Genomic DNA, 27,583 nt, shown 5'->3' on the forward strand with positions numbered 1-27,583 from the left:
GACTGGCTTCGGCTCCATTGTATGATTTTTGACAGATACTAGGATTTTCAAACCCTTTGACTATTAGTGAATCATGAAGTAATGTGCCTACACTCACAGTCACAGAAACTAATGTTGTAGTCATCACAAAATTCATTCAGTAAATTATTTTTAAAAATACATTTTTATTGATTTTTTTTTTTTTTTTTTTTTTTTTTAGAGAGAGAGAGAGAGAGAAAGGAAGGGACAGAGAGAAACACTGATGATGAGAGAGAAACTTTATTCATGAGTTGTCTTCTGCACTGCCCCTACTGGGGATCAAGTCAGCAACCTGGGCATGTAACCTGACTAGGAATTGAACCATCAATCTTTGGTGCATGGGATGATGCCCAACCAACTGAGCAACACCAGCCAGGGCTTATTCAGTAAATTCTTTTTTTAATTTAATATATTTTATTGATTTTTTACCAGAGGATAGGAGAGGGAAAGAGAGTTAGAAACATTGATGAGAGAGAAACATTGATCAGCTGCCTCCTGCACACTCCCTACTGGGGATGTGCCTGCAACCAAGGTACATGCTCTTGACCGGAATCGAACCTGGGACCTTTCGGTCCCATACTCTATCCACTGAGCCAAACCTGTTAGAGCATTATTTAGTAAATTCTTAATGAGTGTCTATTCAGTCTGTATTCAACAGTTATTCCAAATGGAGGTTAGGAAGCAGAAAAAAGACAGTACATTTCTAGTGTACAGCACATAGCTTTGTTATAAGTTGGAACATAAAATTTGTACATGGGCCAAATTTTGCAAAGCCTTAAATGCCTCGGCAAGACTTTTACACTCATACTAGAGGCTGAGTGCATGGATTTGTGCACTGATGGGCTCTCTCAGCCTGGCCTGTGCCCTCTCTCAATCCTGGATGCCCAACCAACTTCGGGGGATGTTGGACTGCCAGTTTTGGCCTCATCCCTACAGGTCAGGCTGAGGGACCCCACTGGTGCATGATTCCGTGCATTGAACATCTGCCCCCTGGTAGTCAGTGGGTGTCATAGCTACCACTTGATTGGTTGCTTAGGCTTTATATATATATATATATATATATATATATATATATATATATATATATATATATATAAAATTTATTTTTTACAGAGAGGGAAGAGAGAGGAATAGAGAGTTAGAAAGATCAATCAGCTATCTCCTACACAACCCCTACTGGGGATGTGCCCACAACCAAGGTACATGCCCTTGACCGGAATTGAACCTGGGACCTTTGTCTGCAGGCCGATGCTCTATCCACTGAGCCAAACCGGTTTCAGCTTAGGCTTTTATATATATAGCTGATAAGAAGAAAAGTTTCAGTGAAGGAGTTTGAACTGCTCATGGGCATAGTCAAAATGGTACTTGAGGGGGGCTAATCTGGAGGTGGTCCTACAAAATAGATTGTGGGCAGCATGGCAGAATCAGAGGCAAGGAAAACAGTCCAAGGAAAAGTCATGTCATGTTTAAAGAGTATGAAAGAGATTTATCCCCATTCTGTGATTTTTTGAAAGAATAAAGATTATCTCTTTATAGTTTTATAAATGAATCATGTTCCAGCCCTAACCAGTTTGGCTCAGTGGATAGAGCGTCAACCTGTGGACTAAGGGTCCCGGGTTCAATTCTGGTCAAGGGCATGTACCTCGGTTGCAGCCACATCCCCAGTAGGGGTTGTGCAAGAGGCAGCTGATTGATTTTTTTCTCTCATCAATATTTCTAACTCTGTCCCTTTCCCTTTCTCTCTGTAAAAAAAATCAATAATATATATATACACACACACACGCACACACACACACAAATGTTAAATTTTAAAAAAAAGAATCATGTTTCAGATTAGACAATACTGTGTTGATTTTTTTAAATATTGACTATAAGTATCATTGGACACATTCATAATGAATCTCCATAATACTGTCTTCTATAGCTATTCATGTTCTTCATGTAGCTTGCTTTACCTATTAAAGTATATTTCTATAACATAGAAGTCTATTTAATTGTGTTTTTAAAAAATCATATTTAAATAGTTTGAAGACATAAAAGCAAAAATATTGAAAGAGATTAAAATTATAGCTGAGACAAAACTGTTAAATTGATAAGAAATTTGAATAAGGATTATCTGTGCTGGAATAAAACATGCCTAATATATTTCATGGTTTGAGGTTAGGAGGATTCAGTTAGGCATATATTTGGGGATGTGGGGGGGAATTAGTAGATACATTAATTATAATATATTAGGGAGAACTCTTCTCCCCAGTAATATTTCTGAGCTTCATTGGTCAAGTCATAGAAAAATAATTGATGCAAACAGGGGAAATTTATTTTAAATAAGAAGGAATAAAATTTTCTCTTAAAAGAGACAGTATAGTAAGAGAAAAAAGTGCTATTTAGTTGATTAGATATGACATAAATGACTTGCTTTATCTAAAAACTGACATTTCACATGACTGAATTAAAAAGTTTTATTCCCTTATAAAGTTAGTTTGTTCTTTCTGGGAGCTGAGGGAGAGAAAAGAAACAATTATAAAATGAAAAATAGAGTTTAGAATGTCTCTGATAATACTGTTTAAGTGACTTTTACATTTTGTCTACAGAAAATCAGTCTATGCAAGACCAGGCAAATATGTTGGAAGGTGACTTGGTTATAAAATATACTTTGGAAATCTCTGAATCATTGAATTGGAATTATTAGACATCCACAATAATGCATGTGATCTTCAAAGCTGATGATATCCTAAATCTGATCAGTATCATTTAAAAAATTTGGCTTCTTAATCAGGTCTTGGAACTGATTGAATTAACATAATGACATAAATTGCTTTACATCATAAAAGTCATCTTTTGATATAGACATGAAGACAACAACAATACCAGGATTGTTTTAGATATGATTAAGATTAGATGGTGATGGGAGAGATTTGAATGATTAATCTATGTATAACCAAAACTTTAAGAATTTGTTAAGCAGATAGTAGCATGTGGTTTAATAGTTTGTGATTAGTTCTAGAGTTTTGAAGCTCATTTTGCATTCTGTCTCTTGTGAACTTATAGAAAATTTATTCTATCTTTAAAATAAAGGCAGATGAATACATGCTGGGTCAAAGATCTTTTTTAAAAAAAAAAAGCTTCTGTGGCATTGTGTATTAATCACAGATTATTTGGTTTGCTAAGCAATTTTGTGGTTTAATGTCAAGGATATCAATAAAACAAGTTAGAATTCTGAAAGAATAATTTATTAAAAGAGTAATTTTTGTCTTTACATTTACATATATACAAAACTGGATGAACTGTAACATGATTATATTGTGATTTGGAAATTACTCTGTTTTATTTCTAGTTTGTTTTATTCCTCTTTTCTTTAAAGATATTAGCATTTAGGATAGTTAATGAATTCTGCTACTTATATCCATTTCTCATTTTAAGATGACAGATGTGTTGGTTTTGTTTTTGGGGTTTTTTCCACTTTTTCTGTCACTAGTTTTTTTGACTGGTGTGTTTTTAAAAATGTAAATTTTTATTGACTTCAGAGAGGAAGTGAGAGGGAGAGAGATAGACACATCAGTGCTGAGAGAGAATCATTGATTGGCTGCCTCCTTCACAACCCCCACTGAGGATTGAGCCCATAACCTGGCATGTGCCCTGACCGGGAATTGAATTCTGAACCAGCCCTGACCGGGAATTGAATTGTTAACTCCTGGTTCATAGGTCGGCACTCAACCACGAGTCATACCAGCCTGGCAACAGGTGTTTTTTTTTTGTTTTGTTTTTTTAAAGAGGAAATTTTTTAAAGTTGACAGTAGTTTAATTTTATATTTGCTTCCAGCATGGAATTTGGGTGGTAGCATTAAAAGAATTATAATCTCAGATATTTGAATGTCCTTTTCTACTTAGTAAGTAATCCTAAGGCAAAGATAAAAAGTATTGCTGTTGCATAGTTGGGCTCTCTTTATAAAAAAAAATTAAAAAAAAAAATAAAAATAAAAAAAAGTGTTTCTACCATGTGGATCATCTGCTAATATTGAATTGCTCTTTTGGGAAATAGGAGATTAGTACTTTTATTCTTTTTTTGTATATTGAATATCAAGATATTAAAGCGGACTGTAGTCATTTATTTTTTCTTTATCGAGAATTGTTAACAGATCTTGGTTATACACCAATATAGATGTAAATACTTCACCAATATAGATGTAAATACTTCACTGTTTAGCATAGCTCTTTCATTTCAGTGGCAGGGTATCTTGTCTATTAAGCCATTGCCTTGTGATTTTTAGAGGTAATGAGTTTCAGAATCCAGGGTTACACAGTGATCCTCAGCTGATAAAACTTTTGTGACAGTTATTTTAGGATTAGGCAGAATTTGAATGTATTCTATAATGGATACAATCTAGTTTTCTTCTTTTCAGGTTTCTAAAGGAAAATGTCCTCTGTTATCTGTTATAGGTCCTCAGAATGGTTGGAATGATCCTCCAGCTTTGAACAGAGTACCCAAGAAGAAGAAGGTACTAGAAAAAGTTACCTGTCCAGTTGCCTACAGATGGTCTGTGAATCATATAGCCACACGGAGCACACCACACTTCACTGATCCTTCTAAAGGCAAAGCTTACTGATTGATACATTTAAAGTGTATTTCAGCTTACATGTTTGAATTGATAAGGAAAGGGAAGACAGCAGGAAACAGTATAGTGCTATGAATAAACCTCTTTGAGGAGGCAAAATATAAATTACCAACAGATCTCTTTCAAAGAGTAAGAAACAAAATTTCAGGCTTCTCAAATTTTTTTAGGAGATACTTTGGTTTTAGGGCTTCAAAAGTAATCATGGATTTGGTAAATATTTTGTCTGTCACATGCAATGTGAATGAAGAAATATCCTTATAGCTGAGCATTGTTTAGATATCAGACTCTGTTGAGCTTTTAGAGCACAAGATATTTTTCTTCTTTCTCCCCAAGCCATTTTCTTCTTTTTCCTCCTAGTGATCTCTTTCCCCCAATCCTATCTAATAAAGTGGTTAATATGCAAATTGACCATCACTTCAACATACAAGATGTGGTCAAAGGTGGCTGCCCCCATGTGGACACAAGATGGCCAGCAGGGGGGCGGGGCAGTTGGGTGTGACCAGGCCTGCAGGGAGGGCAGTGGGGATGACTAAGCCGGCAGGGGAGGGCAATTAGGGGCAATCGGACTGGCAGGGGAGCAGATAGGCATTTATCAGGCTGGCAGGGACTGGTTAAGGGGCAATCAGGCAGGCAGCTGAGTGGTTGGGAGCCAGCAGTCCTGGATTGTGAGAGGGATCCCATATTGAAGAGGATGCAGGCTGGGCTAAGGAGCATCCCCCTTCACCTCCTTCACAAATTTTGTGCATTGGGCCTCTAGTATAGTAATAAGAGGCCATAACATAAAATTGGGAGGCAATAAATCAGCAAGAAAACCCAAAATTTAGTTATAATCAGAAACTTAATCTACTCTTTGTGTGATTATGACAGGCAATATCCACTTACTGATGTAGGAGAAGGGTATTACCTTGCAATATTTATTTATTCCCATCCAAGGATAATTTTCCATTTATTTTTAGAGAGAATGGAAGGGAAGGAGGGACACACACAGAGAGAGAAACATCAATATGAGAGAGACACATCAATTGGTTGCCTCTCACACGCGCCGTGATCAGGGACAGGAATCAAACCTGCAACTGAGGTATGTGTCCTTGACCGGAGCTGAACCAGGGACCTTTGAGTCCTCAGGTTGACGCTCTATCTACTGAGTCAAACTGATTAGGGCTACATTGCAGTCATATTAAACACAAACATTTGGCATATCTGAATCCAGTATTATTAGATAAAATTCTCCAGACTTTGACATCCTCTTTAAAAAACACCATGGTTTTGGTTCTTCACTATGGGAGAAAATATGGGATCAAATGGGGAAACTGGGAGGTCTAGGTTTGAGCTCTTCAACCCTCTTAGCTAGATTATCTCTACTTTTGTTTTACTCTAAACTTCCGCATAAAATTTCATTTGAAAATATTCTATTTAAATGTTTTTAAATCATGGAATAGTTTAACTGCCTTATCTAAATATGAGGAAATGTTGCTATCATTTTTTTTTATTTTTGTCTTCTATTATGATCTTTTAAAAGATGCCAGAAAACTTTATGCCTCCTGTTCCCATCACATCACCAATCATGAACCCCATGGGTGACTCCCAGTCACAGATGCTGCAACAACCTTCAGCTCCAGGTCCACTGTCAAACCAAGCTTCATTCTCCCAGCCACATCTTCCAGGTGGCCAGCCCTCCTTCCAGGGCTTACAGCAACCCCTTGGTCAACCAGGCATGCCACCATCTTTCTCAAAGCCCAATATTGAAGGTGCCCCAGGAGGTCCTATTGGAAATACCATCCAGGTAACAGTAAAAATCTCTGGAAGTGGAACAGGAGAGGGCTCTATTTCAGTAAACTTTTTCTTAATGTGTTAACTTTTATGGCTATACCTTTATTAATGAGCATGCAAATTTGGTTTCAATTTAGACAAACTGAATAAAAAATAGTAATACTTTTTAAAAGATTAGTTATGTATGTATATTATTTTTCAATTTCATGGCCATATACAAACTTTCTAGAAGAGGCTTGTATATTTGCTAGTGTGTTTCCAGTAATTTAGTAATTTCAGTATACCTAATTAGTAGGCACAATTTCAGTTTAATCCATATTTGCCTTCAAAGTGGTTAAGCAGAATCTGTTTTCAAAGGTGTATCCCTTTAAATTGTAAAATAAAAATGTAATGAGTTATATCTTTTCTTATGTATGTATAAGAACTCATTATATAGAGCCTTATTTTGAATGGAGATCTAAATTTATATTTGCTTTTCACATACAAACTGCTGGTTGGCAGGATTTTATTTATTTTTATTTTTAGTAATCCTCACTTCAGGATATTATTCCATTTATTTATTTGTTTATTTATTTATTTATTTATTCTTTGCCCCTTTTTTCCCCCCCATTGATTTTTAGAGAGAGTGGAAGGGAGAGGAAGAAAGAGAGAAATATTGATGTGAAGAGCCTCATCGATAGGTTGCCTCCCACATGCACCCTGACCAGGTCCAGGGAACCTACAACCTTGACAGAAATCAAACCTGGGACCCTTCAGTCCACAGGTCGACGCTTTATCCATTGGGTAAAACCAGCTAGGATGATAGAGTTTTAGATGTTGAAAAATTATTACATTTACATATAACTGATTTAGACATACAAAGATAAACTTTTTGATCTGTTCATGAAAAGTAAAGAGCCTGGGCCAAAGTTTAACATAAGATGAACAAATTCCTGCCCAAGTATAAAACTAGTGCTTCTGTTTTTGTCTTTGACTCATTGAAGTCAAATTTATAACGATTGTATCTCTATTGTACAAATATGCTTTTTTATTAAGAGAGTTCTGCCTAAGAAACTTCTAAATATTAAAAGTTGCATTATAAAAACCAGTATTTTGATGGAGGTAAGAGGACTTGCTTTTTTCCACAAGAACATAAGTTATAAATATGTGTTGTTAATTTTTTTTTTTATGATTACAAGTCTATGTTAGTTTGGGAAACTACTCAGCCACTCACTTTTGTTTAGATGTGAGTGCTCATGCTCCACTCATCTAGACTAGAACCTTAGTTACCATTGAAAGGGAGAGCTGTTAATATTCTTTTTCTTCTAACCTCTTTTTCAAATCTATCCCCAAATCTCTCTCAACTACCTTCTTCTCAACATTTCCAGTTTGATCCACGCTACCTTTACCTCCAGTCTTAAACAATGCAGGAGCCTCAAATTGGTCTGCCAGCTTTTACTTTACCCAACTCTAATCTGGTCTTATCTCCTGTTTGCTTAAAACATTACAGCTTCCCATTGTTCTCAGGATAAAACCCAAAATATTTCACTTGTCTGTAAGGACTCAGTTCATACGCATGCCTCCTGCTTCTCTGCTCTAGCAACACTGGTCTCCTTGTCGTCCCCTTGTGTCCTGATCCTGCCTTTGTACATGTTCTTCCTCAGTCTGGAAACACTCTTTTCCCCACCCTCACCCATATAACTGCTTTCCTCCTGCTTATCCTTCTAATCCCTGAAGAGGGCCTTCCCTTAATTAAATTTCAGTTGTATTGTCTGTTGCCTTACCGCAGTTGCTATTTTCCATGTACTTATGACATTTTTAAACTTTCTTTCTCTTTCATTAGCCTGTAAACTCCCGAGGGCTGAGATCATTTCTGTATTGGCTCATTAATACATAACTAGTGCCTGGGCCATAATTGCCTAGTATTTTTTGAATGAATTAAGTAATATATCAAAAATTTTAAAACTTATACATTCCTTCTTTGTTTTTCCATTTTTATACACAGTAACATCACTGTCTTTTCTATCCTAACCTTTGGCTTAATCTTACAGTTGGTTAGTAGCCCAATTTCAACCTCTAAAAGTAAACCAAAGAATAGAAAAATGCCAGGATAAATAAAAATGAATAAATAGCTGCTCTAATTGGCCAGCTTTTTAAATGCCTTGTTCTTTTTATTTCTTACTGGCACAGCTCCACTTCTCATTGGTTAATATACAATAGTGATCAATATGTGTTCTAAAATTAATTACATACTTTATATCCAATCCTGTTTTTAAGAATCAAAGCTGTAGGAGGAGTAGCTGTGTCTTCTGTATATCTGATTTTCATTTTTACTCATCTCAGTGATTTCATATATTAAATTCCATTTAGTTTTGAATAGCCTGTCTATAAGATAATTGGTTTCTCTGTATCGCAGAGTTTCAGGGCTTTGTGTGTACAGGTAATTTCTGGTCATTTCTACTCATTTTGTGATATATTTCTTTCAGCATGTGCAGGCTTTACCCACAGAAAAAATTACCAAGAAACCTATTCCAGATGAGCACCTCATTCTAAAGACCACATTTGAGGATCTTATTCAGCGCTGCCTCTCTTCAGCCACAGATCCTGTATGTATTTCTTCTCATATTTTGCCTAATTAAAATAAGCCTTTATTACATTTTTCTATAATTAGTGCTTAACATCTTACAAGATATATTTTAAAAGTTTCTACAAAAAAATAATAAAACTAGTAGCACTTACCATAGCTTGATATATATATATATATATATATATATATATATATATATACACACACACACACACACACACACACACATATCAAGCTATATGATATATATGTATATATCAAGCTATATATATGTGTATATATATCAAGCTATATATATGTATATATATACACACACGTGTGTGTGTGTGTTTATACACACACACACACACATATAAATGTATTTAAATACTTTTTATATATATTTATTTAATCCCCCATGGTGGGTAGAATTATCAACTTCATTCTATAGGTGAGGAGATTAAGGCAAAAAAGGAGTAAGTAACAACCAAGGTCCGAGCCAGCATTCAAACCAAAGCTGGCTCCAGAAGTTATGCTCTCAACCACTGTGTGTACTGCTTCTCATCAGCAAACCTCACGCTTGGCACATCAATAGAACAGAGTAGTGGTATGCAGGAAATTCAGACTTGGATCTCTTTCCCAGTTTACATCGAAGATTTTAAAAGTAGGTAATCTTATATATAACTGCAAAGATCTTAAAAAATAATTAAATGTTGTAGATATTGGAGTCATATTCATAGTTAAAGCCAACTCATTTTATTTCGTTTACTTAAAGGATGCCTGTGGATTGGCAACAACAAAAACTCCACAATGCCAGTTTTGTTTTAGATGAAATTTCATTTTCTGCCAACCAACATTGAATAGACTTACTTAGCCACTGGCCACTTGTCTGCTTGAAAAACAGCTTCTGGAATTTGTTGTTTCATCAACATTGAGTATTAATGTGTGCAGCCTTCTGCTGGTCTTTTGGAAAGCTATTCCCTGAACTCAAAGTGTTAGGAAAGCAGAGGCAGGGAAGGTTTAATGTAAACCTAGTGTCTGATTTTTTTTTAAGTTCTTACCTGAGGACATACTTTTCAGTAATTCTAAAGAGAGGAGGGAAAAGGAAGAGAGAGAGAGACAAAAACCACGTTGATGTGTTGCCTCCCATTCTTTCCCTAATGGGATCAAACCTTGCAACCTACTTATGTGCCTTGACTGAGAATTGAACCAGTGACCCTTCAGTGCACTGGATGACCTCTAACCAACTGACTAAGCTAGTACAGAGAGGCAGGTGAGGCTGATAGCCAGGTAAACACTATCCGCTATGCACACCTCTAAATAACAGGCCACAGTAATTCAAAAACAGAAGCTTCCCTATAAAATATGTGGGAAAACTCCAGTCCTCCTTCAGGCATGAATTAGTATAGAGAGGTTGGGAGGACACAGAGTTTATGGCCCAGCCTAGTAACTTCTTCTAGTTCACCATGCCATCTTCCTTCTGGGTCCACAGAAGCCTTAGGCAGAAGAGAACCAAAAATGACAAACTATTCCAATAATTTTTGTAACTAGTTGGGGAGAAGTTCTACTATCCTCACTTGCCCAGCTACCCATGCCTCTTCCCCCTTGGGCTATGTGAGATTAACTTTGAACAGGGACTAGAAAGGTTCCCCTGCACACAAGTCCATTTCAATCAATAGTTGGAACCTTTTTTTAAAATTGGATTTTAGAGAGGATAGAAGGGGGAGAGAGAAAGAGAAGGAAACATGGATGTGAGACATATTGATCAGTTACCTCTCCAACATGCCCCAACTGGAGATCGATCTTGCAACCAAGGTATTTGCCCTGACTCGGAATTGAAACCGTGACCTTCTAATGCATGGGACAGTGCTCCAACCAGCTGAGCTACACTGGCCAAGGGTAGTTGGGACCATTTTTATAGTATGGCTTTATTCCTATTTTCACTTTCATTATGTCCAAACAACACAAAAGAATTTTGCAGCACAACTTAGTTTGTGATGTTATTCTCAGTGGTTTCATCTCTTCCTGTCTCCTCTTCTGACATGCTGACATTCTTTCCTCACATATAACGAGAGCATCTCAACATCAGGGACTCTGCTTGTTCCTCCTTCTGCCAGGACCTCTTCCCCCACAAAACTGCATGGCTCACTCCTCACTTGTTCCAGGCTCTGCTCCAATGTCCCATTAGCCATCAGCCTTTCTTTACCACCCCACTCCAACACCTCCAGCCCCCTCACCCTGTTAACTTTTCTTTACGGCACTCATCACCATCTGGCATAGAACATATTGTTTATTTAGTATATTTTCCTACCCAAAAGAATATGAGCTCCCTGAGACATAAGTCTGTGTCCCAGCATGGCACATAGTAGGCATTCAGTAAATTTTGAAGAACAGTGTCAGGTCTACTAGATGTACTGGTTAATAATGCAGATTTTGTAATCAGAGAAAACAAGATAATTTCAAGAGAAACATCAAAAGTGCCTTATTCAAAGTAATGTTCATCGCTAGCTGCACGTTTCCCCCAACTTTAGGTAATTTGTGGATACCGTCCCAATAGAACTTTTCTTTTTTTGAGGCAAACCATTCAGAGACCTAATTTTCCACTTCATAAGTTTTGAAATGCTGCTCAGAAAGTGCATGTGCCATCAATTGGAACAAGTGGTAACATGAAGGAGCAAGGTCTGATGAATACGGCGGGTGGGTTAATACTTCCCAGGAAAGATCTTTTAACATGTCTTTAACTGGTTTTGAAGTGTGTGATGGTGAGTTATCATGAAGCAAAATTACTTTGCCGTGTCTTCTGGCCCATTCTTGTCATTTGTTTCACGATCAAAATGTGGTTCAACTTGATTATTTGTTGTCAGTAGCAGTCAGTATTAACGGTTTCACCTGGTTTTAGAAGCTCAGCATACACCACACCTTCCTTATCCCACCAAATGCAGAGCATTGTCTTCTTTCCAAAGCTATTTGGCCTTGCAGTCGATGTTGATAGTTGACCTGGATCAACCCATGATTTTGTGCATTTAGGATTCTCAAAATAAATCCACTTTTCATTGCCAGTCACAATTCGATACAAAAAAGACTTTTCGTGCCATTGAAGCAACATTTTACTGATGACTTTTTGGTTTTCCATTTGTCTTTTGTTCAGTTGATGTGGCACCCATTTTCCTTCCTTTAAAATTTTTCCCATTGCTTGTAAAAGATCAGAAATTGTTTGCTGAGCAATGTTTAATCTTTCTGCAAGTTGTTTTTGAGTTTGACATGCATCTTCATCCAATACTTATAATTGTTGGTCTTTCAACTTTTTTGGTTGACCTGGACATTCTTTGTCTTTCACATTAAGATCATCACTTTTAAAGCATTTCAACCAGCGTTCACAGGTATCTTGAGATGGAGCATGTTCACCATAAGCTTCCTGAAGTATACAATAACTTTCAGTAATACTTTTCTTCAAAATAAAATAATGAATTAAAACTTCCTGCAAATGCTCTATTTTGGGCATGAAATTTGACACTTTTAAGCATAAAAATATTATGTTAACACCTTCAGCAAATTTGACATATGATATTTTGAAACTAGCTGTCCATACAACAAAATAGCATACATATCAAATTGCATATATATCAACATATGTGAACTCGATCTATTGAAAAAATTCCGCGTTATTAACTGGTACACCTGGTAAAGTTGTTGCATAATATAGATCATTAAAATAATTTAATTTTGTCCTTCATTTTGATTGTTTTTTTATATATAAATATATTTTATTGATTTCAGAGAGGAAAGGAGAGGGAAAGAGAGTTAGAAACATCAATGATAAGAGAGCATCATTGATTGACTGCCTCCTGTATGCACCCTACTGAGAATCTACCCACAATCTAGGCATGTGCTCTTGGCTGGAATGGAACTGGGGACCCTTCAGTTCACAGGCTGATGCTCTATCCACTGAGCCAAATTGGCTATGGCCATTTTGATTTTAGAGTAGTTTTCTCTCACTGTACTTGTAATAATAGGGTGGGGTGGGGGAATAACCTTAACTTAAGAACTAATTTTACTACTTCCCTCTTTGTAGCCTTAAGTTACCAGATGATAATTTTTTTTTTTTTATTGATATTCTAAAGGCTCAGAAAGAGGCAGGATTACCAAATAACTAAGTGCATACCTAACATTTTTGGAAAGTTAAAAGAAGATCTTAGTTCACTTATATGTTTTCTTTCTAGCACCCATAATTTATAACTGTACTTAGACACCCTTTTCTGTAGTACACTGACCCATTACTACCTTCAGATGGCCCTGTCTCTTGCTTGTGAATATAGTGCACCTGTACATGCACACACCTTGTCCAGTGAGCTTGCAGTCCACCTGAAATCCAGCAGTACTCTGTGCACTGGAGGGAAGAGGCTCATCCTCTCATCTTCCTCCCATTAGGGAATTACTTACCTCTGTTCTAATAACCTGATCAAGTTTGTCAGCATAGTTGCCTCCCTTTCTTTATAAAATGAAGCTATTCAACATCATGAAAGTAAGATTTAGTGAAATGAGATAGGACAGTTTTTTTGGATAAAAGTTAATGTTCAAATATAACGTATCTGTTTTTCTTCTCCTGCAGCAAACCAAAAGGAAGCTAGATGATGCCAACAAACGCTTGGAGTTTCTGTATGATAAACTTAGGGAACAGACAGTAAGTTTGTGGGGGAAAGAAGGATTTATGATAGTCATTTATTCCCAGTAGCTAAAATAAGCATCTGATCAGCACTTGCTGTAGTGTGCTTGGGGACAAACTGTCTTGTTAAGATAATTGGCCTTCTGTTTGTTTTATATGTCCCTTGAACAAAGAAATCAGAGTGGGAAGATACTTAGTTTTTCAGAGACCAAACCTGATCCTTTTCTTCTAGCACACCTATTACACAAAGGTGAAGTCACACATAGCTACAGAGGAACAGGTTAATGTGCTGTAACTATGAAGATAACCAACAGTAGGAAAAAAGGCAGTCTTTCTGGTCTCTTGTCCCCACCTCTCCATTCCTTTTTAGAATAGCTTGGCTTTATTAATGAAAGCACTAGGTCAGAAAAATAATAACTCTGGAACTTCTTTATATTTTTACATTTCAGCATAATCATTTATCTCATGAGAACCAAATTAAAGAAAGTTGCTATAAACAGTGGTAGTTCTGTGGTTGATCCTTGGACTGATCCAAAATAAAGTCTTCACTCAAAAGTGTGGACTTGTAACCCAAGTAATGAAAAAAAACTTTATGCTTTATGCTTTTAAGAGATGACAGGATTCTGAAAAGCAATTAAGAGTAGAAAAATTTAGTACCTCGTGAGGAATTTTGCCCTACTACATGAAATAGATCAGAAGTTCAGGATCTCTAGACAAGATTTAGGAATAAAATGGGTCTTTAAGATATCATGATTAAGAATTTTTTTTTTTAAGGTGTGAGTCTATTTCTAAAATAATTAAAGAATCAAAACTCTTAAGTAGAGAGAGACCTTAGCATTTCAGCATGGGGAGAAAATCTGGCATTTCTTATAACAAATGTCTGGCTTATCATACATGTTTAATTCATAAATTAATTATTTCCTTACATACCATTTTTTCATGGTTCTGTTTTATAACTTAAGTATTGCTTGGTCTAAAAAACTGTTTCTAGAAGTGCTAAATGGTTTATATATTTTTATAATGTTTATATTAAGTTCCTTTTAATATCATGGTTTAATGTCTGTAGAGGATCTCATGGGAATTCTCCCCTAATTTAATTACTTCTCTTGGTTCCATCTTTATTTCAGCTTTCACCCACAATCATCAATGGCTTACACAACATTGCAAGGAGCATTGAAACACGGAACTACTCCGAAGGCTTAACCATCCACACCCATATAGTCAGCACCAGCAACTTCAGCGAGACCTCTGCTTTCATGCCAGTTCTCAAAGTTGTCCTCACCCAGGCCAATAAACTGGGTGTCTAAAAAGACAGCTTCACTCCCAGCCAATATTGCCATCTTCCAAAGAAACATGTTTTAAAATGATAAAATACGGACCAATCCTCATTAGCATGTTTCCATAGCATTTACACTCTTTCTGTAGAGATACTCACCTTAAAACTGCTCCAAACCCCGGTGCTTTGTTTTGTTTTAGTCTTTTATTGCACATAATGATTTTCTTATGCAAATAGCGTATTTCTTGAATTACACATAGTATGTTTTCCTGATATATTCTGATAAAATGTGGTTTTAAAACCCTTACTGTATTTTTGGAAAAGGAGCATCTGGTTATGTATAAAGCAGAGCTAAAGCTAAGTTCTTTCATGTCCTCCCTACTTCCTCTGTGTCAATCAGATTAAAGTGTGTAATCTTATTTTAAATGTTAGTAGTCTTTTTTTAAACAGCAGCTCAGTTTGCTTTAATCATTTTTGTGTGTGTCTGGTTTCATTCTGGTCCTGAACAAATAATTAAATTTAGACCCTGTTACATAGATTTTATTTTAGCAAATATTAATGAAAAGTGGGATCACTAGTTAGTATCTATTAGGAAACAACTGAGCATTTTCACTCTGTAGAATGCATTGAGCTTTATTAATAAACTAGAGGCCCAGTACACGAAATATGTGCACTGGCGGGAGCGGGGTGGGGGGTTCCCTCAGCCTGGACAGCGCCCCTCGAGGGATGATCTGCCGGCTTAGGGGGATTGGGCCTAAGCCGCTTGCAATGTGGGATCCTTTGCTTTTTACCATCTGCCCACTCGCTCCTTACCGCTCAGCTCACTGCTTCTTAGCAGCAGGCTCCTTACCACTCAGCTCGCTATTCCTCAGCACTGCCGCAGCGGTAGGAGAGGCTCCTGCCACCACCACTGAGCTCGCTAGCCATGAGCCCATCTTCTGGCTGAGCCACACTGCCCCTGTGGGAGTGCTCTGACCACCAGGGGCAGTTTCTAGTGTCTGCCCCATGGTGATCAGTGCACGTCATAGCAACCAATCGTTCTGGTTGGTCCGCCATAACCATGGCTTAGGCTTTTATTTATATAGACAAGCGGCCCAGTGCACAAAAATTCATGCACTGGGGGTGGTCCCTCAGCCCAGCCTGCCCCCTCTCACAGTCTGGGAGCCCCCACAGGATTCCTTCTGATGTCCTACCTAGGGAGCCGGCCTAAGCTGCAGTCTGGCCTCCCTCTGCTGGAGGCAACCAGGCTGATCAGGGGAAGGTGCCATCCCCATCACCCTGCTGCTGCTGCCATTGCCAGCCACCATAGCTGCCAAGGTATCCTCATCAACACGAGTCCAGTCCCTTTACGTGAAAAAATGACAACTTTCTTTAGGTATTTCCAACATGCCTCTTTCATAGGATATGACCTTTTTTAAAAAATAAATCATTATTGTTCAGATTATTACATAAGTTCCTCTTTTTCTCCCATAGTTCCCCCTCCACTTGATTCCCCACCCCACCCCATGCCCTTATCCCCTGCCACTGTCTTCATATGTGTAATATTTTTGTCCAATCTCTTCCCGAACCCCTCAGACACCCTTTCCCCTGAGAATTGTCAGTCCACTCCCTTTCTATGCCCCTGATTCTATTATATTCACCAGTTTATTCTGTTCATCAGATTTTTCATTCACTTGATTTTTAGATTCACTTGTTGATAGACATGTATTTGTTGTTCGTAATTTTTATCTTTACTTTTTTCTTCTTCCACTTAAAGAATACCCTTCATTATTTCATGTAATAGTGGTTTGTTATTGATGAACTCCTTTAGTTTTTTTTTCTTGTCTGTGAAGCTCTTTATCTTACCTTCAATTCTAAATGATAGCTTTGCTGGGTAGAGTAATCTTGGTTGTAGGTTCTTGCTGTTCATCACTTTGAATATTTCTTGCCACTCGCTTCTGGCCTGCATAGTTTCTGTTGAGGAATCAGCTGACAGTTGTATGGGTACTTGTTTATAAGTAACTAACTGTTTTTTTTCTTGCTGCTTTCAAGATTCTCTCTTTGTCTTTTGCCCTTGGCATTTTATCTTTTTTTTTTTTTCCTTAAATATATTTTATTGATTTTACACAGAAAGGAATTGAGAGGGATAGAGAGTTAGAAACGTCGATGAGAGAGAAACATTGACCAGTTGCCTCCTGCACACCCCTCACTGGGGATGTGCCTGCAACCAATGTACATGCCCTTGACCAGAATCGAACCCGGGACCCTTCAGTCCCCAGGCCGACGCTCTTCTACTGAGCCAAACCAGCTTCAGCGCTCTTGGCATTTTAATTATGATGTGTCTTGGTGTGGTCCTCTTTGGATTCCTATTGTTTGGGGTTCTTTGAGCTTCCTGGACTTGTAAATCTATTTCTTTCACCAGGTAGGGAAAGTTTTCTGTCATTATTTCTTCTAATAGGTTTTTAATATTTTGCTCGCTCTCTTCTTCTGGAACCCCGATAATTGAGATGTTGGTACACTTAAAGTTGTCCCATAGGCTCCTTATACTATCTTCATATTTTTGGATTTTTTTTTTCTTTTTGTTTTCCTGGTTGGGTGTTTTTTGCTTCCTCATGTTTCAAATCTTTGGTTTGATTCTTAGGGACCTTTGATCTACTGTTGAATTTCTGTATATTCTTTATTTCAGACAGTGTATGCTTAATTTCTGACTCATCCTTTTCCCTTTTTTTTTTTTTTTTTTTTTTTTTTTTGGCATTCTCATTAAGATCTTTAAAGGTCTCACTAAGTTCCTCAGAGGTTTTTAGCAGATTCTTTAGTAACCTTATAAATGTGGTTTTAAACTGTGTCCAGTCTTCTGCATTCCTCCATTTCTTTCATTTGGGATCTGCCTCTTTGTCTCAGCACTTTAGCTGCTTCCCTGAGTTGATGGAGTGGCTTTGTGTGCAAGGTGTCCTTTGGTCCCAGTGGCTCAGCCTCCCCAGTTACCTGAGATGGGCTGTGTGCACAGTCTTGTAGTTAAGCCTTGATTGTTGTTGGTATCACTGGGCGGAGTTGACCTCTAAGCCAATTGGCTGTGAGGATCAGCTGTGTCTATACTGGGAGAGCTTCTGTGCTCAGTTTGGATGGGGCGGGATCTCAGGGTGGAGCAGGCAGCCTTGGTTCCCCATTAGTCCCACCCTAAGAGGCTTGGTCTCAGTGTCCTGCGGCAATGGTTGCATGCACCTCTGAGAGAAAGCTGCTCTCGAGGTTTGCCCATTGCCAGACAGTCCAGTTTCTCCCCAAATGAGTGTGGATACCCAAAGTCTCGCCCGGAACGGGAGTGTAGTGCAGTTGGGAGGTCCTGTTTCCCTTCGGAATGAGCAAGACAGCCGTGTATCCAGCCGCCCAGTCCTTCCTCTCAGGCGTGCACGTCTCTGTGCCCTCCACCACTCCTAAGTCTCAGTGTCCTTTTCTTTTTCCTTCTAGTTGTAGAACTTCCATTCAGCCAGCTTTCCAGTGGTTGTGGGTGATGTCTGCTTTGTCTTTTAGTTGTAGTTTTGAAATTGTTGTGTGAGGCAACAATATAGGTGTTCACCTATGCCGCCATCTTGGTTTCTTTCCTGACCTTTATTTATTTTTATTTTTTTTTCTATCCTCACCTGAAGAAATGTTTCCATTGATTTTTTAGAGAGTGTGGAAGAGAGAGGGAAAGACAGAGAGAAACATCAATGTGAGAAGGACACTTCAATTGGTTGCCTCCTACATGAGCTCTGACTTGGGCCCCGACTAGGGAGGAGCCTGCAACCTAGGTACATGCCCTTGACCAGAATCAAACCTGGACTCTGTAGTTGGCAGGCCAAGGCTCTATCCACTGAGCCAAACCGGTAGGGCAGGATATGACATTTCTTAGCCCCTCCAGCAGCAGACCTTCGTTTTTTCCTCCAGGAGTGAGGTGGAAAAACCCTCGATCACTTTCCTGGATTCTTATTACCCCAGTTACCAAGAACAGAGTGGTGTACAGGGATCTTAGCCAATCAGTGATCAGAAAAGGTATTTCCTCTGCAGCTCACGCACAGAGGCGGAACCACCAGCGTGCTGTGGCTGGCAGGCCCTCTTCTCTGGGCCTGCACCATCCGTGGCTTGCCTCACCGCGCACACAGTCCCCGCCCACCCACCTGCGTGCAGAACCTCTTCAGTATTTGTGACACTATGGCGTCTCGAACAATTTGCATATTACCTCTTTATATATACACTGAGTGGGTAGATTATTATGACCACTTGACATTTGTAGGCAAATTAGCTGTACACTGCATCGTAAGGGATATGGAAGCAGAAGGCCTGTTCGAACACCATTGCTGTCTGCAGTTACCAAAATAAAACATCTCCAATTTGCACAGGAACACAAGGATTGGACAGTTGAACATTGGAAAAAAAATCATGTCTGATGAATCACATTTCCAGTTGCATCATGCATGATGGCAGAGTGAGAATTTGGTGGAAATAGCATGAAAGCATGCACCCCAGATGCATGAATACAATGCGTCAAGCTGGTGGGGGCATCGTTATGGTTTGAGGCATGTTTTCCTGGCATGATTTGGGCCCTTTAATTCATGTGGGGATAGCACAACATACCTAAGTATTGTTGCTGATCAAGTTCATCCTTTCATGTTGATGGCATATCCCAATGGAGATGGCTTCTTCCAACAAGACAAGGCACCATGCCTCGGTGCTTATATTGTGCAGGAATGGTTTCAAGAACATGAGGGAGACTTTACCTTGCTTAGGTGGCCCCCACCATCACCACATCTCAATCAAATTGAGCATTTGTAGGATGAAGTTAAAAGAGCCATCAGGCAGCTGGTTTTACAACCATCCAATCTCACAGAACTGGACAGTGCTATTCATCAGGCATGGTGTCAGATTCCTCACATCACCTTTCCACATCTTGTGGAGTCAATGCCAAGAAGAATTGCTGCAGTATTGAAGGCAAAAGATGGTCCAACGAAGTACTGATGGGGTGGTCACAATAATCTGGCCACTCAGTGTATATAGACTAGATGCCCGATGCACAGAATTCATGCAAGAGGAGGCCTTCACAGCCCCAGCTTCGTCTGGAAGGTTGTCTAGATGGTCGTTCCCCTGTTTGGCTGTTTGGTTGATTTGCATATTATGCTTTTATTATTATAGATGTTTTCAGTATTCTGTTTGAATTTTAAGATTGAAGTGTCTATTTTATATTTAAAATTTGTTCATCCAATTTTTAAAAAGTACTGATAACTTTGAGATTTAAGTCCAGAAAGAAATTTCTGTCAGCCTCTTAATAGGCTGCCCTGAGTCTCCTGGGAGTTTGGTAGTCTGAGTTACTCCTGTAACTCACTCAAGTGGCAACGTGACCTTCTGGACCTGATCCTCAGGTGTGGTTGTCAGCCTGAGACCCTCTGAATAGCAGGCTGGCCTCTAGTAATTTCTTTCACTTCCTTTATAGCTAGGATTTATGGTATGGCTGCATGACATGACAGTGGCATAATTAGCAGCATTTTCCAAACAAAAACACCAAATTCCCCAAAGAGCAGGGGGCAGTGGAACCCTGGCTAACCCCAAAGAGTTTCCAGGTATGAGTGAAAAACTTTGCAACTGACAGCTGAGCAGCTGTTATCTCCTTTTTCAATGCAGCACTATGTTATTTTTCTACTGTGGAGACATTCCTCCACATGCTTATAAATGTGAGACGTTTCATATAAATGGATGGAGGTAAGAAGAGCTGAAGTCCAAATATTGTTTTGTCTCTAAAAGATGAAGATAATGGGGAATTGTGGGAAGAGTATTTTGTTTTCCTAAAGAGAAGTAAAAAAACTGTCATAGCATTTTTTAAATAGAGAAAAAAATCCATATAAATGAGTGTTTTCAACTCCTAAGGCAGTACAGTGTAACCTGTACAACACAACTCCTCTTGTCTAAAGCTGTGCCTACGTAAAGATCTGGTGGTGATACAACCAATTGCTGTTTGGGAAAATTATAGCTCTACTCTTACCATTAGTTCATGCAGCCATTCTTTCTGAATCCCAAGTTTGTTCAGTTGTGCTTATGTTTTGTGCTTTTAATTTTTTTAACCTACTTAATTTTAAAATAAGGGAAGGGAAGTGGAAGGGAGGCTGGTAAATGGGGCTGAGTATTGGCCAGGAGATGTAGCACAGCAGTGGGGGTGTTCTTATATTGTACCCGAACTTCCACTCTTCACAGGCCCTTTGAGCTGGATGGGATGGATACCCCAACTGAGAATCTTTATGTGTAAAGAGATACATAAAGCTGATAGAGGTAGTTCATTTGACTATGTGGTATGAGGATAAACTTGAAAATAACTGCTCTACCCCTGACTGCTGGGAGTCCAATGAGCCTACATATTCCTTTGAATTCAGAAAATCCCCATGTATCCTGGGGGACAGAAGGATGCAGTGGAATTCCTGGCAACCATAGTCCCCTGGCTGTCACCTGCCTGAAGGATAAAGGGAGAGGCAATGACCAGGTGACACTTTTCTGACAACCACTTGTTTCCTGAACCACATTCGGATTTGCCTAAGAATGGCTGCAAGGCTGCCTGTGGACTCCTCTGCCACAGTGGAGGCTTCATTTGGAATTGTCATGAAGATTCAGCAAATAGTGTGTCCACATCCATGTGCACATCTATATGCATGTGTGCTCCCCATTCTCATTCTGTCCTTCCACTCTGTGGTGGCAGTGTTCCGAAATTTTACCAGTATGCACAGAAACACTTAACTCTGATCTTAGGGATAAATGCCCCAAATCTTTCAACCAAACTAGATTCCAAGAAAAAGCAATCTAATCAGCTTTATATTTTCTCTGTTTCTGGTACACTGCTGTCTTACCTACATTTCTGTAGCATCTGTTCTGCTCAGGGCTTTGGTAGCCATACAAGTCTCAGACTCAGATTACATAGTGGGCATATAAGCCTGAATGAAGTTGAACCATATTCTTTAATTTCCAGGTTTTTGCCTTTCTCTCCCGCCCCCCACCCCTTCCTCTGGGAGGTATAAGATGTGTGAGGTTTGGTTTTTTGTGTGTTGTTTTTGTTGGTTTTGTGTGTGTGTGTGTGTGGGGGGGGGGAGAATATGTGGTTTTAAGTGGTTGGAGTAGATCTTAAAAAGGTAATAAAATCAAATAAAAGGAAATGTACTTTGGTTTAACTGGCGTATGTTTTTTGCATTCTGGATTTATGTTTCCAGAGGACTGTTAATGTATTTACTTAGCAAACAACGTATGTCTGAAAAACCTAGAATGACTGTACAGACATCATTACTCAATAATGCCTGCATTCTTTACTTTAATGGAGCTGCACTCCCTGTTGAATCTGAATTTGTTTTTTGGCTGACACTCCATAAGCCCATGAGTCTATTGTTCACCAGGTAGGCCTGTCTCTGCTTTTGTTACTGCTACCTTACAATTTCCCAATTCACAACCTTTTGTGTATCAGTGGGCTCACACTCTGCAAATAGGAGAAGGTGGTGTTATCAGAAACCTTGTGAAATAGAAGAACCCTCCCTGTTTCAAAAAGATACATGAGCTTACTCTGGCCAGTGTGATTAAGTGGTTACAGTACCAGCCTGTGCACTGAAGGGTTGCAGATTCGGTTCCTGGTCGAGGGCACATACTTGGATTGCTGTTTCCATCCCTAGCCCTGGTCGGGCATGTGTGGGAGTTAACCACATCAATGTTTCTCTCTCTCTCTCTCTCTCTCTCTCTCTCTCTCTCTCTCTCTCTCTCTCTCCTCCCTCCTCTCTCTTCCTCTCTCTTCCTCTCCCTTCCCTCCCCACTGCCTCTTCCTTCCCTTCCACTCTCTAAAAATCAATGGAAAAAATATCCTCAGGTGAGGATTAACAAATAAAAAAAGATGCATGAGCTTGTTGGCTTTTTAGTTCTTACATATGAAGTTAAACCTAAGGAAACCAGTGTCTCAGTCACCTACCATGATCTCTTTTATACCTATAAAGGCTATGACATTTCCCAGCTCTATAGAGTAGCATCCTAGAATTGTTATTAAATTGCTTCCTTTACCCTAGTAAATATAAAGTGCTTTACGCAGTTCAGTAGAGACTTCATGTCTAAACAGATGTGTTTCCAGGTAAGCAATGTAAAATGGATTCAAATTTAGATAGAAGAGGAAATTAATAGGAGTAATAGGAGGAAAGTAAAAGTAATAAAAGTAATTATCTAATAAAAGAGTAATATGCAAATTGACCATCACTCCAACATACAAGATGGATGCCCCCATGTGGACACAAGATGGCTGCCATAAGATGGCCAGCAAGGGAGGCCAGTCGGAAGGGATCAGGTCTGCAAGGAAAGGCAGGTGGGGGTGATCAGGCCAGCAGGGTGGGGGGAATGTTGGGAGGGACCAGGCCTGCAAGGGAGGGCAGTTGGGGGTGATCAAGCCTGTAGGGGAGGGCAGTTAGAGGTGACCAGGCTGGCAGAGGAGAAAAGTTGGGGGCGACTGGGCCTGTAGGGAAAGGCAGTTGGGGGGTACCCAGGCCTGCAGGGGAGGGTAGTTAGGGGTGACCAGGCCTACAGGGAAGGGCAGTTAGGGGCAAACAGGCTGGCAGGGGAGCAGTTAGGCATCAATCAGGCTGGCAGGAAAGTGGTTAGGGGTTGATCAGGCTGGCAGGCAGAAGCGGTTAGGGGCAATCAGGAAGGCAGGCAGGCGAGCAGTTGGGAGCCAGCAATCCTGTAGTGTGAGAGGGATGTCCGACTGCCCGTTTAGGCCTAAACGGGCAGTCGGAAATCCCTAGAGGGGTCTCAGATTGGAGAGGGTGCAGGCTAGGCTGAGGGACAACCTTCCCCCTCCTCCCCCCCCAGTGCACGAATTTCGTGCACCAGGCCTCTAGTAATATATAATTTAAGGGAGCCTTGAAGGGACCATGGCTGGTGTGGCTCAGTGCCTGAGTGTCATGGTTTGATTCCTGGTCAGGGCACATGCCCAGGTTGTGGCTTTGATCCCCAGTAGGAGGAGGAGGCAGTGGATTGATGATTGTCTCTCATCATGATGTTTCTATCTATATCCCTCTCCCTTCCACTCTGAAACCAATTAAAAAAAAAAAAAAAAGACCAGTAACTGTGATTTGGTTAATGATGAAATAATTTTTCATCTTGTACTTTGTCCCTTAAAGGAACTTTCCACACCAGGGTGACCAGAATGTGTGATGGAATTGAATAATTAAAACATTTCAGTAAGAAAGGAGGAAAGCAACCATCTCCTAAAAGTGAACTAAAAGTAATGTCCTTTCCCTCTGGATATATCTCCAAATACCAGATGGCCTTCTCTGGCCGTCGTTTTTGCCTTAAGGAGTCTTGGGGAGAGAACAAATCAGTTTTAACAGGCTGAAGCCCAGTTCACAAAGAGTACTGCGTGGACACACTGAAGGGATCTAACGTTTCCTGGAGCTGGGCACTGAGCTAGGTCCTTAGCTCGCTCATTCAGTCCTCACATCAATCCAGGGAGCTAAGCTCTTAATTACAGTTGCTGGCACAGCTGATGAGCAATAGAATCTGGATTCGAACCCACAGTCTGCCTACGGAGCACATCGTTTTTTGCACAAACTCTGATTTTTCCAAAGGCCAACGTAACTGTGACTGTAGCAAAAACCTGAGTTTTGCTTTCTGACTGCTTTTCTAACCCCTTACTATTAGCCTGCAAAGACCTGGCATTTCCCATAAAAGGGGAATGTGTTTATTATAAATTAGAGCTACCCAGTGCACAAAATTCATGCACTTGTAGGGTCCTTAGTGATTGCTGACTGCCAGCCAGGGCCTACCTTCATTCTGCACCAATCCCCTGGTGGTCAGCGCAAGTCATAGCAAGCGATCGAACTCCTGAGGAGACACTTTGCATATTAGGCTTTTATGTATATATAGATGGGTATATTTTTTGAGCATTGCCTGTTCGTTACTTTTTAGGCAGGTTCTTTTTACACAGTAGGAAAGATAGCCTCTGGCAGCCCAAAGCTTCCATCTCTGTGGCCTATGATATACAAAGAAAAGAGAAAACCTCTCACAATATGCAGATACTGCTCACAAAGACAACTCCGACTGTCTCTGTTTGCATCTTGTGCCTACTCCCTGATGGAGTTCTGTGCTCAGAGATGTAGGGTACCAGGACTGGCTTCCCAGCCTGTGTGCCCACCCTACCTGGTGAGAAAATAGTGATTTTAAGCCTCAGCAGAACCACATGGAGGTTCCCCCAAAGGACAGGGTGCAGTTTAGAGAAGAGGGGAGAAGAGGGGCCAACACAGCTCAGTCTCTCCTGTAGATGACAGCAGGGGAGTGACAGTGCCAGGCAGGGCTCGGGACTGGAGGGAAGCCTTGGTGTTAACAGGAAAGTGCTAATAGGAAGCCCATTTTATCCCAAGGCTATAAATTACATCATTATGAGGGGCACCTGTCAGTTAAGGAGCTGGGTTTTAGTGTCTTCACTGCCATGTACTGTTAGTCAAATCATGTCACGTCTTTCTGCCTCCATTTTCCCATCTGAAAAATGAGAAGGTAAAAAAACACACACAACAATGAGAGTTTAGGACTAGATGGCCTCTAATCTCATTTCCCGTTCTGGAAGCCTGTGACCCATATACCTACCCCATAGACCTTTGTATGTTACCTACATGTCCTCAGAAGGAATTGAAAACAAAGTTGGATAAGCACCAAACCCTTGAAGAAAGATGAAAGAATTCAGGCCTATTTATATTTGGGTATCTTTTGTAGAGTTAAATTCTTTTCTAATCTAGAGAAAAGTCGGTGCAGCATTTTCTTTGACTAAAAATGAGTAGGCAGGCATCAAAGAAACAGTTTGTAATGTCAGGACTTAGAACCAATGTATTTGCTTGGCCTTGAGGTCCTTAAGTAGTGGTTCCCTCCGTAATCATACATATTTTTATGAAATTAACCTTTCCTTTGATACACCTGTTCCCCACATCAAGAACAGCCTACATTTGATTATATGGGGTACTCAAATGGACTGGTTTCTCCTCCCGTGCTTCAAATCTAGGTCACCCTTTTGACATTCCTGAACTCTACTTACAAATGCCCCCTCCCTGCTAGAGAGCAACAGGGGCCTTTGCCTTTTAAGAGCAGCCTGTGGTAATTGACACAGCGGGAAGAGAAAGAGGTCACTGAGACAGAAAAAATAACAGCCGCTAATGCTGGGAAAGAAATAGGAGCTTCTCTACATTTATCTGTCCTTGGAAACCAAAATAACTCTTTAAAAGAAAATGGGTGGGTGTTGCTGGGGGGAGGGGAACTGGAGAGCTGGAAGAGATGTGGGTGAAAACCTTGTCAATACTCCCTTTCTTCTGTCACAATAATAGGGATTGCTCATTTATTCCAGAGAGCTGGGAATTGGGAGCAGGGAGAGAGAGAGAGTGGGGAAGAGTTTGGTTTGTAGACCTTGTTCTAGATAGACAGATGTTGGTCAAAGAGAGATGGGGTCTAGATATTAAAAATGTTCACTTGCCATGACTGGGCCTTGAACCCATGGTTAGTGATTCCTCGCAGGGGTCTTCAAACTACGGCCCGCGGGCCACATGCGGCCCGCAGAGGAGTCTGATCCGGCCCGCCAGGTTTTTTGGGCAGTGAGCGCAGCCGAGGTGTTACAGTAGAAATTAGTAGTTCATATAGTCCGGCCCTCCAGCTCTCTGAGGGACCGTGATCTGGCCCCCACTTTAAAAAGTTTGAGGACCCCTGCTCCATAGCCTTCTCTAGCATTTGTGTCATACTCTTCTTAGAGTGATTTAAAAATAAATAAATAAATAAATAAATAAATAAATAAATAAATAAATTATTGATTTCTCACAGAGAGGAAGGGAGAGGGAAAGAGAGCTAGAAACATGGAACAGCTGCCTCTTGCACACCCCCTCCTAGGGATGTGCCCACAACCAATGCACATGCCCCTGACCGGAATCAAACCTGGGACCCTCCAGTCCACAGACTGACGCTCCATCCACTGAGCCAAACCGGTTTCAGCTAATTTTTTTAAATTTTGATCTGCCTCCCCTACTGGACCTCGAGTCTCATGAGCACAGTCATATACTCCTGTGTGTGGAGCTGAGCTCATGCTTGGCTTCTAGAGGAGGCACAATACAGAGATACTACATTTTCAAACTGAAGATACCCTGGACAGCAAAGGGCAGCATATCACTGGCGGGAAAGACAGGTTTGGGTTGGCTGCAGTACTTCAGGAGGTTTTTCATTACACAGACCCTCTTAACTATGAATTAGAAAACAAAGGCCTGCTAATCTGGCCATCCCTCATGTCCAGTGTCCTGCCAAATTGGAGCACTGTATTAAAGAGTGGTCAGGAAATGTGGGAAGGGCCTTAAGCAATAAAACCCCTATCTTCACACCCAAAGCCCAAGAAGCATTCACTTTAGAAGAACCGGTCACTCCTTGCCCACTGCTATAAAATCTTTTAAAATATATATATATATATATATATATATATATATATATATATATATATATATATATATATATTAAAAGATTATATATATATATATATATATATATATATATATATATATATATATATATAATTGATATTTTACAGAGAGGAAGAGAGAGGGATAGAGAGTTAGAAACATTGATGAGAAAAAAACATCGATCAGCTGCCTCCTGCACACCCCCCACTGGGGATGTGCCCTTGACCAGAATCGAACCTGGGACCTTTCAGTCCGCAGGCC

The 27,583-nt window shown here is 39.9% G+C and overlaps 2 protein-coding genes across 20 annotated transcripts in view; both read left to right on the forward strand.

Moving 5' to 3' along the window:
• SEC31A (SEC31 homolog A, COPII coat complex component) overlaps positions 1 to 15,311 on the forward strand; it is a 77,733-nt gene extending 62,422 nt beyond the window's left edge. For 10 of the 19 annotated variants that reach the window (XM_084882513.1, XM_084882499.1, XM_084882502.1 and 7 more), the window contains 5 exons: positions 4,456 to 4,514; positions 6,151 to 6,414; positions 8,867 to 8,986; positions 13,556 to 13,627; positions 14,737 to 15,311. In XM_084882513.1, the coding sequence (XP_084738639.1) occupies positions 4,456 to 4,514; positions 6,151 to 6,414; positions 8,867 to 8,986; positions 13,556 to 13,627; positions 14,737 to 14,916 (695 nt within the window). In that variant the 3' untranslated portion in view covers positions 14,917 to 15,311. Of the gene's footprint in view, positions 1 to 2,609; positions 2,649 to 4,455; positions 4,515 to 6,150; positions 6,415 to 8,866; positions 8,987 to 13,555; positions 13,628 to 14,736 lie in introns of all 19 variants that reach the window. The other 9 variants (XM_084882516.1, XM_084882498.1, XM_084882514.1 and 6 more) reach the window with 1 other exon arrangement.
• Positions 1 to 27,583, forward strand: part of TMEM150C (transmembrane protein 150C) — a 319,396-nt gene that overhangs the window by 36,702 nt on the left and 255,111 nt on the right. The gene's annotated exons all lie outside the window — the stretch shown is intronic.

This window comes from Pipistrellus hanaki (assembly GCF_964339955.1).
Source record: "Pipistrellus hanaki genome assembly, chromosome: 1".
Taxonomy (NCBI): Eukaryota; Metazoa; Chordata; class Mammalia; order Chiroptera; family Vespertilionidae; genus Pipistrellus; species Pipistrellus hanaki.